This window comes from Myotis davidii, unplaced genomic scaffold (genome assembly GCF_000327345.1).
Source record: "Myotis davidii unplaced genomic scaffold, ASM32734v1 scaffold456, whole genome shotgun sequence".
Lineage (NCBI taxonomy): Eukaryota > Metazoa > Chordata > Mammalia > Chiroptera > Vespertilionidae > Myotis > Myotis davidii.
The window spans coordinates 1307638-1328335 of record NW_006287375.1 but is presented as its reverse complement, the minus strand read 5'-3'; the positions used below and the strand labels follow the sequence as shown (position 1 = coordinate 1328335).

The following is a 20698-nucleotide window of genomic DNA, read 5'->3' as shown; positions in this document are numbered from 1 at the left end:
TTGTGCACTGGGGAGGGGGGGTGTCCTTCAGCACAGTCTGCACCCTCTCCAATCTGGGACCCCTCGGGGGATGTCCAACTGCCGGTTTAGTGGGATCGGGCCTAAACCAGCAGTCGGACATCCCTCTCACAATCGGACTGCTGGCTCCCAACCGCTCGCCTGCCAGCCTGCCTGTTTGCCCCTAGACACTTCTGCCTGCCAGCCTGATCTCCCCCTAACCACTCCCCTGCCAGCATGATTGGCACCTAACTGCTCCCCTGTCAGCCCGATGCCCCCAACTGCCCTCGCCTGCTGGCCCGATCGCCCCCAACTGCCTTACCCTGCCGGCACAATCACCCCCAACTGCCCTCCCTTGCCAACCCAGTAGCCCCCAACTGCCCTCCCCTGCCAGCCTGGTTGCCCCCACTGCCCTCCCTTGCAGGCCTAGTCCCCCCTCAACTGCCCTCCCCTGCAGGCCCGGTCACCCCCAACTGCCCTCCCCTGCAGGTCTGGCCCCCCACAACTGCCCTCCCCTACTGGCCATCTTGTGGCAGCCATCTTGTGACCACATGGGGGCGGCCATCTAGTGAGAGGGTGTGACAGTCAATTTGCATATTACCTCTTTATTATATAGGACAGACAGATAGGTAGGTAGATAGACAGACACACAGACTGACTGACTTTAGGTTAAAGATGGTCAAAGCATTTGAACATTTGAAAAGTCATCCATAATAAGTTCTATGGTGCTTAAATACTCCAAGTTTTATACAAAGCTTGAAACATATCTCCCAGTAACTTAAAAGTTCAGTTCAACCATAGCTAAATATTATGTATTGACTTTGGCAACAACAGACTACAAAAAGAGAGAGAAGCTGACTAAAGAAAATGTCAAAAGTGCCTAACTTCTGAAAAAGTGAAACTGGCCTTTACTCATTTTTTCTGTGAAAGAAAAAAAAAAGAAGGCATTGCTAATGACCTATTTGTCTTTTGACAGATTTAATGTGAATAACTAATATCATTGTCTTCTCTAGAGGCAGATGATTCTTAGTCACTACTAAGTTACTGAAATGCACCCTCTGCTTTCTAGACTACTCTAATTGGTCTTTACATATCCAGCCTTTTTACTCTAGTCTCTTTTAAACATGCTGCCAAATTAATCTTCCTGAAGCACAATTTGGAGACAGCCTTAAAAACAAAGTCAAAACTTCTCTCAAGCATTCTAGATTCTTTGAGGTCTGTATCCATTAACTCTTCCAGCCATCTCCTTTTTGCATACTGTCACAGGGATTAAGAACTTTAGTTATACCCACTGATTCACTGGTTCAACTTCTGGGAATTTCTTCTGAAAAATAATCTGGAAAATTCACCAATGTGTTTACTGTAGCTATAATTGTGAGAAAATAGAAATGGCCTAATAGAAAATTTGTTACTTATGGTAAGGAAAGTGACTAAAATGTATTTAAGAATAATTTATAATGACAAGAAAAAGGCATGTGTTACGATTATGAGTTTTTTAAAAATATGCATGTAATTAAAGCAATATGGACACAGCACAATCCCAATCAAGTGAAAGTACAATATGCATAGAAAAGGCCTGGACAAGACTTTCAGCAAAACATTAATGAATTATCTTTGGTTGGCAAGGATATCAGTTTTTCTTGCTATTCTGCTATATCTAATTTTTGAAGTTTTGTTTAAAAAAATCCTACATATCCTTTAAGACAGAGGTCGCCAACCGGTGGTCCGCTGACCACTGGTGGTCCGTGAAGTCCAAAAGGTTGGCAACCACTGCTTTAAGATGCAGCCCAAATGAAACATCATCCCAATAGTGTTACTTTTTTCACATCTTAGCTTTAGTTTCTAGAATAGTGCCTGCCACTTCTTTCCTATGAACTATTAAAAAAAGCTTGGCTTATTGTCCTCCCCCTTTTTAGTATCCTTATTTTCTATCTTGTATTCACAATTTTCTTACTTTATGAAAATTTATTATACACTGTCAGCAGCAATTGATCACTTGTGCCTTCTTAAATCATTTTCATCACTTGGGTCCCTGCCCCTCTCCCCCAAAAGTACTCTCTCCTTTTTCCTCCTACTTGAATGGCCAATTCTCAGTCTCTTCTCAAATGTTAACTGCTGAAATGCTCCACAAATCAGGCCTAGGATCTCTGCTCCTCTCTTCTCTCCTGACCTTTTCCCTAAATTCTAGACTTATAAAAAACCATTTGGATGTCCAGGAGGCATCTCAAACAAACCCCTGATCTTCATCTGCCAAATATGTTTTACCTGTAGTTTCCCCATTTGAGTACTGGTAAGTCCATCCTTCTTACTGCTCAAATAAAATTCTTGAGTCAATCTCTATTGCTCTCTTACACCCCAATCCAGCCCATCAGCTAATCTCATTAGCTCTATTTTCAGTATGTCCAAAATCCAAACACTTCTCAACAATTTCACCACTAAGTTGGTTTGAGTATCCATCATCTCTTACCCAGATTATGCCAATAACCTCCTAATTGGTCCTACCAACATCTATCTTTGCTCCTAGAAATCTATTCTCCACCAGCATTAGAGTGATCCTCACATATAATGTCATTCCTCCACTCAAACCCCCCAATGGTTTCCCATCACTCTTAAGAGTAATTGACAATGCTCTTACAATGGAATCCTATAAGGCCCTATATTATTTTGTCTTCTAACCCAGCCACTTTGGCCTCCTTCCTGTTGACCAAGCATCAGGCTTATTCCTAACACAGGACCTTTGCCTCTGCCTGTAACATTCTCCTCTCAGACAGTTGTAGCTCATTTCCTTCATATTTCTGGAGCATATGTCATTTTATCAGGAGCCTTTCAGACTAGTCTCTAAAAATTACCAAGCCTTCCACCCATCACTTCTTATAAATCTGTTTAATTTTTCTCCACAGCGCTGAATCCCATCTAGTAGCTTATATGTTTATTTGTTTATGTGATGTCCCATGAGGTCAGGAGTGTCACTTTTTTCAGATCTTATCTTCAGTTTCTAGAATAGTGCCTGACAAATTATAGGCCCTCAAATATTTATTGAATGAATGGATGAATGCCCTTAGGTCTTTTATTAGGCAGTAAGCTCCTTAAAGAGTTAAGGTTTTTTTGCATCTCCCAGAGCAGTTTGCAGAGTATATGCACAGTACCTGTTAATTTTTGTGTCAAATAAATAAACACAATGTTTAAGCAGAAGAATAAGATTCAAAGAAAAATAAAGGATATAAACAAACCAACAACATGACTATGCTTACCTGTTCTATTGCACTCTTTAATTTGTTCATGTGGCTTTCAAAGAGAGGAAAATGTGAAAAAAAGAATTCATTAAATTTGTTATTTTCATCTTCATCTTTGGATAATGAAAAGATTACGCCAATTGCAATCTTCTTTTTTCTCACAATTCCTGGTGTAGGGCCACAGCTTTCATCTGATAGATTAAAGCTTTCTTCTATAGACCTTAAAAACAAATATTTTTATTTAAAAAAATATAAATATAATTAAATTTTCAACTCTATCCCCTTACTAATTAAATGTAGGCAAACTAAAGGCCTTCTGTTTTATCAAGTAAATCTAAAAATTCCTATCAATTGTAAATCTCTTTCAGAAATCTACTAGTCCTTCATGGTCAAATTTTAATAAAAAAATTTTAGGAGTCAGTGTAGGAACACTTTGGTTTAACTAAAAGTCACTAAAATATAGATAATCCCAATTCATAATTAACCTAAATATGCCTGAATTTTAAGGTTTATAGATGAGTCTGATTCAACCTCTTCACTGTTCTAGAATCTACTTGTCTCTTCTTTTGATTGAAGGAGTAAAATCAAAGATGAAGGAATTACAGGGGGTAAATAAAAGAGAAGCTTCATTATCTATCGTTGCACTTAACATAGACTAAAAAAAAAAAACAACACACCACCTTTCAAGCATGAATTAACTTGCCAAAATAGAAACTGAAATATCAAATTATGCAGTACATGGATCAAAGTCCCAACAGAAGAGTTAAGACTAGAACACTCTTACAAGAAAACAGAGGGGGACGGTTCAGATCCGAGTCACAGCACCAAAAAAAAAAAAAGAGAGAAAAAAGAAAAGAATAAAAAAAGAAAACAGAGGGTCAAAAGCTTTATGATGGACTTGACAATGATTTCTTAGGTAAGACATCAAAAGCACAGGCAACAAAAGAAAAAAGAAATGAACTACATAAAAATTAAAAACTGTGACACAGAACTTAGAACACAGAACTTAGCAGACAGGACCTACACAGAACCTAGAGACAAAAGAACTTCGCTGGAGAGAACATGGCAAAAGATCCTGGACAGAACCTGGCTACAGAACTTGGTTGGAGAACCTAGACAGAACCCGGCTGAAGAACCCGGCTACAGAACCTGGCGACCGGACCTGGCTGGAGAACCTAGCAAGAGAACATGGTGGTTTCCTAAATCTTTGAACTCAAAGATGGTCAAGTAGCCAGTTACTAGTATATTTTAAATGCTATTCTTATATTCTCTCAATTAGAAGTAAATTTTAATAATTTTTATGTAAATGGTTTTAATCTCACAAGTCAGATCCCCTAAATAGCTTATACAATTTTTGAAAGCTCTGAACTTTTGTTTACTTATTTCCTCCTGCAATCTTAATATACTTAGCAAAAGGTTCCACAGTCCACATCATCAAAGCTAAATATATTTTAAAAAATAAAAAATAAAAAAATTAAAAACTGTTGGTTGAGCATCATCCCACGCACGAAAAGGTCACCAATTTGATTTTCGGTTGAGGTATGGGCAACTGAATAGACGTTTCTCTCTCACATCAATGTTTCTCTCTCTCTCTCTCTCCCTCTCTAAGAAAATAGATTTAAAAAGGAATAAAACGGCAACCCGTGGAATGGGAGAAAATATTTGCAAAGCATTTGTAAGCTAAGAGATTGATATCTAGAATATATAAATAATTCCTACAACTCAACAACAAAAAAACAAATAACCTGACTTTAAAATGGGCAAAACACTTGAACAGATATTTCTCCAAAGAAGACATATACATGGCCAATAAGCACACAAAAACATGTTCAACACCACTAGACATTACAGAAATTCAAATCAAAACCATAATGAGATACTACTTCACACCTATTAGGGTGGCTGCGATAAAATAAAATTAAAAAAAGGAAAATAACAATTGGCAATGATGTAGAGCAAGCATGTCAAACTCACGGCCCACAACAAATATTTTTGCAGCCCAGCCAATATAATGGTATGTGAGAAACATTTTAATAAAAATTTTGTAACTTAATTTTTACAATATCCTGTTATACATAATTATTAATAACAAACTATAACGTTCACTAATGACTAATTACTATAATCATGTTGCATTCATTTCCCTTTTGCGCCTTACGCATAGGCGCACCATTTTTCTCCACTAATACTAGCAGCGAATATTTTAGCAGCCAATTGCCACATCATTAGTCTTCTACTGACTTGTTTGGTGTGCACAAAGGAAATATTCGCTTTCAGAGAACAAGAAAAATAGGTTTATTTGTGTTACACTTACTAATCTGTGGTTATTCAGTGTCTGGTAAGTTCATGTTCGAGAAAAAATATTAATTTTTATTAAAATGTTCTATTGTTTTATGTTAATGATTACTCATTTATTTCAGCCCTTTTATATTCAGCATGGCGCTATCGAAATAAGCCTACATTTCTATGAGTATTGAAGCTTTTGTTTTTTTGTGGCCCACATAAACTTAAACCTTGTTTATTTGGCCCATGTTAGCCTTTGAGTTGACATGCTTGATGTAGAGAAATTAAAACTCTTGTGCTTTTCTGATGGAAATGCAAAATGGTGCAGCCACTATGGAAAACATTATGGTGATTCCTCAAAACTTACAATCCAGCAATTCTATGTCTGGGTATAGGCCAAAAAGAAATGAAAGCAGGGACTCGAACTAGTATTTGTACACATGGCCATGTCCATATCAGCATTATTCATAATAGCCAAAAAGTGAAAACAACCCAAATATCTATCAACAGATGAATATGAATAAACAAAATGTGGTATATACACATAATGGACTATTATTCAGATAAAAAAGAAAATGTTGATTAATGTTACAACATGGATGAACCCTGAAGACATGCTAAGCAAAAAAAGCTAGACATAAAAGGACAAATATTATATGATTCCAATTATATGAAGTATCTAGAATAGTCAAATTCATAGAGACAAAAAATAGAGTGGTGATTTCCAGGGACAAAGAGGAAGGAGGAATGGGGGTTAATTATGGTTGAATGGATAGAGTTTTAGTTTGGAGAGATAAGTTCTGGACATGAATAGTTCCACAACAATGTGGAGGTACTTAATGCCACTGAACTATATATCTAATAATGGTTAAAATGGTAAATTTTATGTTATGCATACTTTACCACAATAAAAAAAAAGATGCAATAGATTTAAAAATAATACAAAAGATCAATGAAACCAAGAGCTGGTACTTTGAAAAGATAAACAAGATTGATAAGCCTTTAGCCAGACTCATCAAGAAGCAAAGAGAGAAGACTCAAATAAATAAAACTGGAAATAAAAGATGTGAAGTAACAACTGACACCACAGAAATACAAAGGATTGTAAGAAAATACTATGAACAACTATATGCCAAAAAATTAGACAACGTGGGTGAAATGGACAAATACCTAGAAACATACAATCTTCAAAAATTCAATCAGAAAGAATCAGAAAACCTGAACAGATCAATAACAACTAAAGAAATTGAAGCAGTGGTGAAAAAAGTTCAAGCAAACAAAAGTCCTAGACCAGACTGCTTCACTGGGGAATTTTACAAACATTCAAAGAACACCACCTATATCTTCCTCAAACTATTCCAAATAATTCAAGAGGAAGGAAGATTTCAAAGCTCATTTTACTAGGCCAGCATTATCCTAATTCCAAAACCAGATAGACAATACAAAGAAGGAAAATTACAGGCCAATATCCCTGATGAACATAAGATGCTAAAATCCTCAACAAAATATTAGCATATCAGATCCATCAATATATCAAAAAGAACATACACCATGACCAAGTGGGATTTATTTGAGGGATGCAAGGTTGGTGGGGGGGAGCACAGGAGACTTGGTTGAAAAGTTTGTAAGGGTGAAATTCTGAAAAGGGAAGTTGGCTGAAGGTGGCCCACCATTCTTTATTAGAATTCTGACTTAGGGGAGTTGGCCAAAGGCAGCTGTCCCTAACTGTTCCTTGACCTTTCCAAACAAGTTTGTGTATGTGCAGACCCTCAGGTATTTACCAGAATCTTTATGCTTGATCTTTAGGTGTCCTTGCTTAAAGAATATTGCAGACACATGCGTCCTCCCAAGATTACTTACCCTACTGATTGTATCTAAAAGATAAACTTTATCTCAAACTGCTGTTACAATAAAAGCCTGAAGAGGCAGGCGATAGAGGCTGTCTGGTTCCTTTAGCCAAGCAGTCCCTTAGCCCTCTCTTTCAGAGCAAACCTGTGTCAGAGTAATCATTCATCCATTGCTCAAGGTCTGCTGGTCAGCCCTGGCAAAGGTTGGTACAACATTCTTAAATTAATAAATGTGATAAACAAAATAAAAGATAAACATTACATCATCATTATCAACAGAAGTAGAAAAAGCATTCGACAAAATCAAGCACCAATTTTAAAAAATATATTTTTATTGATTTCAGAGAGGAAGAGAGAGGGAGAAAGAGACAAACATCAATGATGAGAGAGAATAATTGATTGGCTGCCTCCTGCATGCCCCAGACAGGGGACTGAGCCCACAACCCAGGCATGTGCCCTGACTGGGAATCAAACTGTGACCTCCTGGTTCATAGGTTGATACTCAACCATTGAGTGAAATCTATAGCATTTTATACACCAATAGTGAACTCTCAGAAAGAGAAACTAAAAAAACAATCCCATTTACCATTCCAACAAAAAAAGTAAGATACCCAGGAATAAACTTAACCAAGGAGGTAAAAGACCTGTACTAAGAAAACCTATAGGATACCGAAAAAAGAAACAGAGGAAGATATAAACAAGTGGAAGCATATACCATGTTCATAGGCTGAACAAATTAAATCATTAAAATGTCCATACTACCCAAAGCCATCTATAGATTCAACACAATCCCTATTAAAATATCAATGGCATATTTAACAGATCTAGAACCAATACTCCAAAAATTAATATGGCATCAAAAAAGACCCCAAATAGCCATAGCAGTCTTGAGAAAGAAGAACAAAGTTGGAGGATGCACAACACCTGATATCATACTATACTACAAAGCCACTGAAATCAAAGCAGCCTGGTACTGGCACAAGAACAGGCATATAGATCAATAGAACAGACTAGAGAACCCAGAAATCAACTCAAGCCATTACACTCAATTAATATTTGGCAAAGGCATAAACTGGAGTAAAGACTGTTTCTTCAGTAATTGGTGCTGGGAAAATTAGATAGCAACATGCAAAAAAAAAGAAAAAAAAAGAAACTAGACCACCAACTTACACCATTGACAAGAACAAATTCAAAATGGATAAAAGACTTAAATATAAGTTATGAAACCATAAAAACCCTAGGAGAAAACAGGCAGCAAAACCTTAGACATCTCATGTAGCAGAATTTTCACCAATACATCTAGTAGGGCAAGAGAAATAGAGGAAAAGACTAAGCAAATGGGACTACATCAAACTAAAAAGTTTCTTCACAGCTAAAGAAACCATCAACAAAATGAAAAGAAAATCTACTACATGGGACTCATCTTATCAATGATACATCTGATAAGGGATTAATCTCTAAAATAAATAAAGAACTCATACAACTCAACAAAAGGAAGACAAACAATCCAATTAAAAAGTGAACTTCATTCATCATCTGAGATGCCAATTAAAACTACAAAGAGGTATCATCTCATACCTGCCAGAATGGCTACCATCAATAAACATACAAACAATAAGTGCTGGCGAGGATAAGGAGAAAAAGGAACCCTTGGACTCCGCTGGTGGGAATGCAGACTGACATAGCCACTATGGAAAACAGTATGAAGTTTCCTCAAAAAATTAAAAAGGGAACTGCCATTTGACCCAGTGATCCCACTTCTAGGAATATACCCTAAAAAGACAGAAACACCAATCAGGAAGAATACCTACATCCCTATGCTCACGGCAATTTACAATAGCTAAGATCTGGAAACAGTCCAAGTGCCCATCAGTACATGAGTGGATAAAAAAGATGTACACTGACAAACGGAATACTATGCAGCTGTAAGAAAAAGAAGGATCTCTTACCCTTTGAGCCAGCATGGAGGAACCTGGAGATTATCATGGGAAGTAAAATAAGCCAGGCAGAGAAAGACAAATATCACATATCTCACTTATATGGAGAATCTAATGAACAAAATAAACTAACAAACAAAAATAGATCCAGAAACATGGAAGCATGTAACAGACTGACAAATCTCAGAGGGAAGGGGAAGAAGGGGTGGCGGGGAAGAGATTAACCAAAGAACTTATATGCATATATGCATAGCCCATAGATACCAACAATAGTGTAGTAAAGGCCTGGAGGCAAATGGGGATACAATGAGTGGAGAAAAGGGGGAACATCTGTAATACTCCCAACAATAAAGATACATTTTTAAAAGTTTTAAGTTCTAAACTTAAAATACAGAAAATGTGAGTCCAGTCTCTAAAAACCATACAAAAGTATGTTTAAAGAGCTATTCAATCTTATTTATATAAATTGAAGGTTCCAACTTACCATCTAGGAAATACCCCATTCTCCAAACTTGTTGTTTGGCTGCGTCGCCAACGTCTCTGGTAGCTGCTGGCACAACTTCGGGTAAGTGAGGAATTTGGGGAGGGAAATGGCGTAATAAGCAAGCTGCTGAGAGATGCTGTCAAATCAGAATAAGAACAAGTATAATGTGTAAGTCAATTACAACTAAGCAAAAGGACAAATTTCTTTTTAACAAATTTAAGAGCAGTGACTCAAATTTTCCATTTTGCTTCATGAGTCTCTAAAATTCTCATTTAATAACATAACTGTTGGAGCAAGGACTCAGAAGAGAAAAATCATATTTTAAGTGTGTTGGCAAGAGAATCTGAGACAATCCCTCTTGACATGCTTATCCCCAGCCCCACCCAGGAAGAAAATGCTACTGTGAAACAAAGCAGTATCTCTTATTTCTTTGGCCATGAGACTATCCTCTAGCTTAGCTGAATCCTTAGACCTTAAATTAAAAGAAATATGATGTGATTCAATTTTAATGCTGTAGTTGGATTTTAAGAACAAAAACTGTATTTGAAAGTAAGTGTCTAAATGTCATTTAAAGATGTCACTTAAAAGTACTCATGGATAACTTGTGCATAGGTAGTCAAGCTTGTAAATGTTTGGCTACTTTTAATAAGAGTCTCGACTATACCTACCAGGTTCCAAGAAAAGAGGTAAATCCTATCGCCTGCTCTCTAGAGCATCCTAATGGTTGACAGACACATTCCAATAGAGGCCATTCGGATTATAATTGCTATAATCCCATAACTGGGGATTATTCTCTTCTTAAAACCCTTTCTGCAATCTAGAAGTTCTATTTCTTGCCTAGGTGTAATAAACTACAACTCTATTTTTCCTTGGGCTAGGAATAATCCCCTCCTTCCCACTTGATCCACAGAGAAAAAGACATTAAGGGCTTGCTTTTCATTTAGCAGTATTTTTAGGTTGCCATCTTTACGATTATAACCACATACTGAAAATTTATAAAGTAATCTAAAACAGGAAGTTACTATGATCATCTATGAAAAGGTACATGCCACATGATAGGTCATGTTGGATATCAGGACAGAAAACTAAGAGATTTACCTTATAAAGATTCGTTTATCTGAATTCTCTGACAAATTCACTGATAAAGGGGAGAGGCTTTAACTACCATGCAAACATCTGAACCACCAATGAATTAATTCCTTTCTTGAAAGATCACATTTTATCAATTGGTATTACAAAACTTTGTAAACTAATATAAGACTCGGTATGTATAACAAATGTAGGTAGGTATGGGTTCAGTGAAAAAACAAATGCTACTCTAAATTTTGAAAAGCTATGTTTTACTAAATTCTGAAATTAAAAATAACCCTATTAGGAAAAAGAAAATACACCATTAACTTAAATGGCATATGTGAATTTAATGGCTTGAAGAAGCCTTACGGATCAATCTAGCTAGTCCCTTCAATTTATAACTGAAGAAAATGAAGTATAAAGATATGAATTTCTCACCTTTAAAATGCTGGATAAAATAATAAGAGTTAAATTATAGCCACAGAAGAAAAAACTATATAATATAGAAGCAAAGGTATTAAGAGAAATATACTCTCAATTAGTTCCAAAGAACAAAAATATAGAATTTGAAATGAAAGGTGAGATTGTTAGAAAGATGTAGACTTTTCATATGAGATTAGTATTTCTCAGCTCTAGCTATCCATCAGAATTAGGTGTTGAAGTTTTTCATGTTGTTTTGTTTCTCAAATACAGATGCCTAACACTTTTTCTAGGCTAAATCAGTGTTCAGACATCTGAAAATTTTTTTTGAAACTTCATTTTTCTAATGCAAATGTAGGGATTACAATATATGGTTAAGTATGGACTTCCCATCTACACTCAAAATTGAATTGTAATCAATTTGGATAGCAAGGACATATGTGACAACACAGATGGATTACCACAGTGATTAAAGTTTCTCACACCTAACAATAACTTAAAAGCCTAAGCTTATTCCTTCTTTCACTTATGCTGATCTCTGAGCCCTGACAGACATTTTTCCTTTTAAATGGAATATCCTTCTTCCATGCCTTTGCCTGGATAATGCTAATTATTTTTCAAGACATAATTCAATTATTATCCTTCCTTCCCTTGCCCAGGCTGTTAGGTTCCCTTTATCTGGGGCTAGCACAGAATTCATCACATAATGAACCATTACAGATTTGTCCTGACTGTTCTCTCATTAGACTCTGCTCCTTAAGGTAGACTCTGAGCTTTTTTTTTTTAAGCCTCACCTTGTTTCAACAAAAGTTTGTGAGACAAATTTTGGGAGAGTCTACATTTGGGGGGGAAAAAAGTGTAACATTAGTTCAAAATGCTTAAGTCATTCTGGGCAAGAGATAGTCTAACCATTTAAACTCTAGTTAGGAGCAAGCAGATATAAGCAATGTGATTTTCTACTATACTATCTAAGCAGTCTCTTGAGCAATGCTTTTTTTCTTATATGGCTAAGCCTAAGCTAATGTACATTGATCTCTAGGCCAAGCATGTCAAACTCAAGGCCTACAATGAATATTTTTGTGGCCCAGCCAATATAATGGTATGTGAAAAATGTTTCAATAAAAATTTCTTAATTTTTACATCTTGTTATACATAATTATTAATAACGACAACATTCTCTAATGACTAATTATTATATTTATGTTGCATTCATTTCCCTTACACAGCGCAAGTGCACTATTTCTCTCCACTAATACTAGCAGCGAATATTTCAGCAGCCAATTGCCACATCATTAGTATTGTACTGACTTGTTTGGTGTGCGCAATAGGAAATATTTTGCTTTTGGAGAACAAGAAAAATAGGTTTATTTGTGTTATGCTTATTAATCTGTGCAGTTATATTCAGTGTCTGGTAAGTTAATGTTGAGGGAAAAATATTAATTTTAATTAGAATGTTCTATTATTTTACGTTAATGATGACTTTTATTTCATCCCTTTGCATTCAGCATGTCTCTATTGAAATAAATCTACATTTCTATGACAATTGAAGCTTTTGGTGTTTTTTTTTGAGGCCCACATAAACTTAAACCTTGTTTATTTGGCCCATGTTAGCCTTTGAGTTTGACATGCTTAATCCAGGCCATGCTCCACCAGGCACATTTAATAATATAAGTGAAATATTTTAAATTTAATATATTTCTCTCTACTGTTTCTAAAATTCTCTTGTAATATCAATATAACAAGCTATATACATAAAATTAAAGAATAAAGGCAAAGATAAAAAAGAAAATCAATGTCAGCTAACAATTATCTCATAAAAAAAACTGAGTTAATACATAAACCTGGCATTACCAGAGCGTGCTATGCCACTGTCTCTGTCCTCATTCAACTCTCTTCCAGGCATGTCCATTGGGTTGCTGTGAACTGTGAATCAAGACAAAACTGTCAGTTATAAAATATACTGCTATTCAAATTGACAATGTTCCTTTTAAATAGCAAACTCAATCATGCTCATCTCATTGCATTCCTTTATTTTTTCAATAGCATGGCACAAACCCAACACCAAGAGCTATTACTCAGCTGAACAAGCTTTAAGATCTATATTATGATTTGACATACAATATAAAAATAGTCTATAATATTATAAAGCAAGGGTGACTAAAGTATTTTAGAAGCATATTCAATGACATAGCAAGAGATTCACAACATAGTATTAAATTTTATGAAAGGAAGCTACTGAACAGTAAGAATGGTGACTGCTGGGCATATGATAGTTCACTCTATTATTCTGCCTGTAACAATTTATGTTTAAAAATATGCACAATAAAAATTTTAAGAAAACTATTTGAATAGTATGGTCCCAACTTTGTTTAAAAAAAAGGGGGGGGGGGTTATTCCTGACTGACAGATGGTTAACATTTTTTGCCTATTGTCACATTTCCCAAATTTTCTATAACAAATATGTACTGTTCATATCTCATATTTGTATGGAAAAATAAATATTAATTAAAGTAAGAAATTGAATAGTTTCCTTAATACTAAAACATGAACACACTCACTCTACAATGATATAAACAAATATGCTCATATGCCTTCTACAGAACAATTATAATGATGCTTGTTCATCTAAATCTTAGCTCTAAGAAAATTCATTCTTATGAATTAGTGCAGATCAGAAGTTTTACAATAATAATAAGATATGATATTTTCTGCAATTGGTGAAGTATGGTTCAAAAGCTACTCAGCCATGGAAACAAGATAGTATCACATTAGAAATTCTAACTGAGTTATAATATTTATACTAAATTTTGGTTTGGAATTCTAAAGTTAAAGTCATTATTACATAATGAGATAATAAGGGACAAACACTGAAATTCATAACAATGTCAATTCCACTGATAAAAGTTTCTGGAAACTTCAAGAACATATTCAGTAGAAATAAATTATGTTCTTGTACTTTCTAAGCAATATTTCTTAACCAAACCCTCTATAACAGCGGTTCTCAACCTGTGGGTAGCGACCCCTTTCACATAAGTCCATCGGAAAACACATATATAATTACATATTGTTTTTGTGATTAATCACTATGCTTTAATTATGTTCAATTTGTAACAATGAAATTGGAGGTCACCACAACATGAGGAATTGTATTAAAGGATCGGGGCATTAGGAAGGTTGAGAAACACTGCTCTATAACTATATTTATTTACTCTCGTGTTTCCACAGCTTAACTACAGATTCTAGCCACTGGGTCACACCAACTAGTCTACCCACACAGCACATCGCAAACCTGCAAAGAAAGAGGCGCTCCTGATCAGGCGGAGCGGACCCTGTTCAGAGAATGCCCGCCTGGGGCTGCAGAACTGTGAAAGACCTACATGGCAAAAATGTAAAATACATGTGAAAGAGAGCTGTTAGAGAAGCTGCAGTGCATCAGGAATAAAAGGTGAGCTAAAGCAGCACAAAAGCAGACCAACATATATGAATAGAAACTTTTAAACTTAGTTTAAATAATTCTAGTTGGCTTCCCTTTTTTGAAACAGGATGGTTTCCCTCTGGTCATGGCAAACATAATTTCATGCCCATTTACTAATAAATTTGTATAAAATAAAAAAAATAAACTACTACTACATAAGATAAAAATTATTTTAAATGTTCAATGCTTTCTAATATAAAACAACCTTTTTAAATTTGTTGGGGTGACATTGGTTAATAAGGTCATACAGGTTTCAAGTGTACATTTCTATGATGCATGATCTATATATTGCATTGTGTTCACCACCTAAAAAATCTTTTTAAAGAGCCAAAAAAGCACAGTAATGTTATCTGTATAAGTTGGCACTTGCCAAATAAATTTATCTTTTTAAAAGTCAGTTTTAAAATGACAGTTATCTTGCAATGGCAGTAAGAAGAAACCACCTAAATGCTTGGCTTAGAAAACAAAACACAACACATACAACAAAGAACAAATACAGAAAAGGAATCTATTGACAAATTAAGTATAAAAATAGTTTTTTCTAACCTAGTAATAAATTACAACATAATGGAAGAAACCAAACTTCCTAGAGTAGGAGGATTAGCCACTAAGGAAGCAGGTCACCAATACAACCTGTCAGTCAGGGCCAGGCTCCAGGCTGTTCAAAAAACGTGGCAACTACAGACTTGACCAAGAGAAAATTATAGTCTAAAAGACCCAAAAAGAGCAACATTTACAGCCTGGAAGCAAGCAGCTGGGTTACCTGTTAAGTTACTCTTTTAAAAAATATATTTTCTTATTGATTTCAGAGAGGAAGGGAGAGGGAGAAAGAGACAGAAACATCAATGATGAGAGAGGATCACTGATCCTGCCTCCTGCATGCTCCACACTGGGGATCGATCCTGCAATCCGGGTACGTGCCCTGACTGGGAATCGAACTGTGACCTCCAGGTTCGTGGGACAGGGCACCTGTTACTCTTAATCAAGATGGCCTAAATAGTCACCCAGGAGATTTACCTAGGATAGAATAGGGAACTTTCTATCTAAAAAGTGACAAATGTATCTTTCAAATTGCTAACAGATATTTTTCCATAACAAAAATTTCTACAATTATAGTACATATGCAACAATTCTTTCATGTTTCATTGTTCAGCTTTCTTCAGTTCTCCCTTCAAAATGTATCTGCTCTCCTTAAACTCCTCCCCTGCCTGCCTCTTCCTTAGTCTCAGCATACGACTGTCTCCTACAGTCATATGAGACGCGTATGTATGTAGGCACATACAGAATGCACCAGATGAGAACTCTTTTCCTACCAACCTACCTCCAAACTTAATCAAATTCTCACCTATTCTTGCCCCCTTCATGCCTGCGCAGTAATAATAGGTAACATTATTCAAACCTTACTATGTGCTAGGGACTTATTCAGTGAAAAATCCTGAGAGGTCCCCTTCCTTACCTCCCTTCCAAAACTAACTTTTCTAAATCAGCCAGGACCTTCAAAAATCTTATTTGGCCAAATATCACCTTTATCTCTAATCTCATTCTCCTTTTCCATCAACATATAAACACAGTCAAAACTCTTCTACCTTCTCACCATATATCTAATCCTATAGTTCCATAGTTCTTAACACATTTCGTACCGCTCAGTTTTCTCGTGTTTCGCGCGCCATGTGTTAAGGACCGCTCACGAGCGTTCTCATTTTTCATGCCCATGGAAAAAGGAGTGAATCTAGATACTTATGTAAATTTTGTTGGTCCCTCTTCATAGAGGAAAATGTTTCATGCAGTACCATACGTTAAAAAAGTACTAGGAACTTTAATTGTTTAAGTAAATAAAAATGTTATAATTATTGAAAAGCAACACCTAAAGTGCATTACGATGATTTAAATAACATGCAGTTTGCCCAAAAACATGCGGTCCCTGGCATATGTCTTAGAGATTTCTATGCGGTACGCAATGTGTTTTAAAATGTGGTCTAAAGACCCTTAGGAAGTCCCTGGAACACTTTCAGAGAGTTGGGGAGTACTTCCCATTCCAACTACATGTTTTTTTTTTAGACTGGATTGTCTTAATGCACTTCAACCAAATCAACATATCACAAGAGACTGAATACAGAAGCAGATATGAGAATCTAGCTTTCTTCTAGTAAGTCAGACATTTAGGAGGTTTACAAAAATGTAAAACAATGCCACTCTTCTAACTCAATTATTTTTCTCTTGGAAAATAGTTATTTAAAAACATGTTATTTACATTAACATGAAAAGGGTTATTAGTGTTATTTTTTCATGAATTACTAAATAAATATTTTGAAATTTTCTGTGTTAGTTTCTAATACAATATATATCAACAAATGTGACCAATATAAACAAAAATTCTCTGTGGTCCTTACTAATTTCTAAGTTTTGAAAAGGATCCCAAGACCAAAAATTTGAGAACCACTGCTTATATCTTGGAAAAGAGACTAACTTCTGAGTCTCTCCTCAATTCTGAAACTGTTCACATATGCCACCAAAAGCCTTCCTGTTGCTTAATGCAATCCACACTCTTATATTACCTTACAGCGCATCTGATGCTGACTCCCACGAATTGTAAATCCACTGAGTTAGAAACTGTGTCTGGTTTACTACTATATCCTCATGGCCTAGCAGAGTGCTTGGCATAAAATAGTACTTGATAAGTATTTGTTAATTAATGGGAAATATAAGGAAAATAAGAAATGGTGCTCAAATATTCTTGATTCACCGTCAGAATGTATAAATAAAAGCTGTTCAACATTTAAAGTCTGTACTCTGTTAAATAAATTTCCTATTCTATAACAGAGAAGATGAGTATATCTAGCACCTACTGTATTTAGTATAATTACTTTTATACTAGTGATAATGAATTTGTATTAGTAAATATATAGCTTTTAATAAGCTCTTTGAGCTTTGAAAAGTGTCAATTATAAAGAAAAAGATTCAGTCATTTCCTTGTCACATCTTTACTTTGTTAAAGCCAAAGAAGCCGAAACCGGGTTGGCTCAGTGGATAGAGCAGCAGCCTGCGGACTGAAAGGTCCCAGGTTTGATTCCGGTCAAGGGCACGTACCTGGGTGGTGGGCACATCCCCAGTAGGAGACGTGCAGGAGGCAGCTGATGGATGTTTCTCTGTCATTGATGTTTCTAACTCTCTATCCCTCTCCCTTCCTCTCTGTAAAAAACAATAAAATATATTTAAAAAGAAAAAAGAAAAGAAGCCGAAACCGGTTTGGCTCAGTGGATAGAGCGTCGGCCTGTGGACTGAAGGGTCCCGGGTTCGATTCCGGTCAAGGGCATGTACCTGGGTTGCGGGCATATCCCCAGTGGGAGATGTGCAGGAGGCAGCTGATTGATGTTTCTCTCTCATCGATGATTCTAACTCTCTGTCTCTCTCCCTTCCTCTCTGTAAAAAATCAATAAAATATATTAAAAAAAAAAGCCAAAGAAATAATCAAATTAGGAAAAAGCAGAACTTTTTTTCTATAAAATATACACACTTTGTGAAGTGCATGCCTGACACTATATCCCACAGTGGGTGCTTAATAAATGGTTGCTCATTTGAATGAATTATAGAATGTTATACTGTTCAAGTTGGAAGAAAAAAACTATTTTCTACCAATTCATATAACTAACACATTTATTTAAATTAATTATAAATAAAAATTATCTCTAAACAGGGAAGAGAGAAATATTCACTCTACTCTAACTGCTGTCTACTCTGACATACTGCAGTTCTCTATTCACTGGAAATAGGGTCAGCAGCAATGTAGTTGTTTTCTAGGCTAAAGCAAGTGACTAGAAATGTTAGAAACAATTTGTCAGTTTGCAATGTTTAACTTAAATAATTATAACAATCAACTAACCAAATTACTAAATAAGTTGTTACTCCAATAAATCTTTTAAGGAACATCAACTCTGAATATCTTTTCATCTGAATTACAGGTCAAAATGAGTACCATTCAAAATTAACTTTTATTGTTAGGGAAGAGAGAAAGGAGAAAATATAATTAATACCAGACTTCCTCAGATAGTTTTTCAAAGATACATCAAACTTAAAAACAAGTTTGATAGATACAAAATAAACATTATGCTCAAATATATGAAAATTATATTTTCCAAATAATAAAGATATAATATATACTTATAATTTAAAAGCCTTTTCCGCCAAAACCGGTTTGGCTCAGTGGATAGAGCTAACAGGCTCAGTCGGCCTGCTAACTGAAAGGTCCCAGGTTCGATTCCGGTCAAGGGCATGTACCTTGGTTGCAGGCACATTCCCAGTAGGAGATGTGCAGGAGGCAGCTGATCGATGTTTCTCTCTTATAGATGTTTCTAACTCTCTATCTCTCTCCCTTCCTCTCTGTAAAAAATCAATAAAATATATTTTTTAAAAAAAGCCTTTTCCACTTATAGTATTTGAAACTCTTTGGTCTTATAAAAGATCTACATTAACAAGAAAAAACTACATATCCCCGTTATACTGTTCACATTTTTAAAACTTACAAAACCAAAGGAACCACTTATTTACCTATATTTCCAAGTAGTCCATTAATAACTGTGTTACTGTCAGCCTTTAATGTACTGTTGTCCTGATTGATGAATTCAAGACTATCTTGCAACCTAAAGGGAAGAAGAAAAAAATATAAATTCCAAATTTATTATATGCTCCTAATGGCCCTTCCTTGAATATCCTAATGAAATTTTAGTGTGTAACAGTTTTTTAAATTTCCCTATTAGTACTGGAAACGAACTAATAATTTTAATCATCCTAAGGGCTAAATCCAGTCTGCTGCCTGATTTTGTAAATAAAGTTTTAATGGAACACAGCCACATCCATTCATTTATGCATTGCATATGGCTGTTTTAATGCTACAATTGCAGAGCTGAGAAATTACAACATACTGTCTGGCTCACAAAAACAAAAATATTTACTATCTGGACCTTCATAGAAAAATATTGCTGACCAATTTAAATTACAATCTTTCCTCTCATATTTTGACCCTGAAAATATTTTCTAAACTTCTGGCAGGATTAAAAAAGAAAATGAAAAAAGAGAATCAACCAAATATCCAAAAAGTATCTCTAGTCCACACACTATAAACGGCCTATATTACTTCTTTTAGTAAATTATTCAAACAACAAAAATAAAATCACTTTATGCATTTAATTCGAAGTATTGTTCTTTGGTATTTTAAGAAATATAATTTAGAACTGAGGAAATTACAGTTAAAGTCAGTCATGACAATGTAGGATCTCTAATTTCTAGTTTAGTATTAAACTCTTAAAAATTAGTACCTCTGGCATCCATCTCTCTCTATATATAAAAGGATAATATGCAAAATGTCTCCTCGGGAGTTCGACTGCTCGCTATGACATGCGCTGACCACCAGGGGGCAGCGAAGAATGAAGGAAGGCCCCAGCTGGCAGCTGGAAGGCCCCGATCGGCCCTGATTACTGGTCAGGCTTAGGGACCCTTACCCATGCATGAATTTCATGCACCGGGCCTCTAGTGATAGTATAAAAAAAAAATCTTTCCCTTTCTTTCCTAAAAGTTAAGTCTTTTTAAAGTATTGACAATAAATAGAAGCTCTTAAGAATGTCCCTCGTTCAGAGTTGGCTTCTGGCTATCTCTTGCTGCTTTTGACTTGGGAACCCTGATGGTTTCTGATCTGGAACCTGCAAAATCCCTCCCTGGGGTACACTACCACTTCGTGCTAGCCCCAGTCCTTCATTAATAGGTTCTGGCATGTAGCCCATTATCCTAATACTAGGGGCCCGGTGCATGAAATTCGTGCACTGGGTGTGTGTGGGGGTGTCCCTCAGCCCAGCCTGCCCCCTCTCACATACTGGGAGCCCTCAGGCATTGACCCCCATCACCCTCCAATCGCAGGATCGGCCCCTTGCCCAGGCCTGACTGCTGTCCCAGCCTTTGCG

The 20698-nt window shown here is 35.9% G+C and overlaps 1 protein-coding gene across 1 annotated transcript in view; it reads right to left on the bottom strand.

Moving 5' to 3' along the window:
- Nucleotides 1-20698, bottom strand: part of FNIP1 (folliculin interacting protein 1) — a 71267-nt gene that overhangs the window by 34579 nt on the left and 15990 nt on the right. The window contains exons 6-10 of the mRNA XM_015560928.1: nt 19293-19384; nt 14562-14645; nt 13124-13195; nt 9782-9917; nt 3249-3450 (exon numbers count right to left, since the gene is read on the bottom strand). Of these exons, the coding sequence (XP_015416414.1) occupies nt 3249-3450; nt 9782-9917; nt 13124-13195; nt 14562-14645; nt 19293-19384 (586 nt within the window). The remainder of the gene's footprint in view (nt 1-3248; nt 3451-9781; nt 9918-13123; nt 13196-14561; nt 14646-19292; nt 19385-20698) is intronic.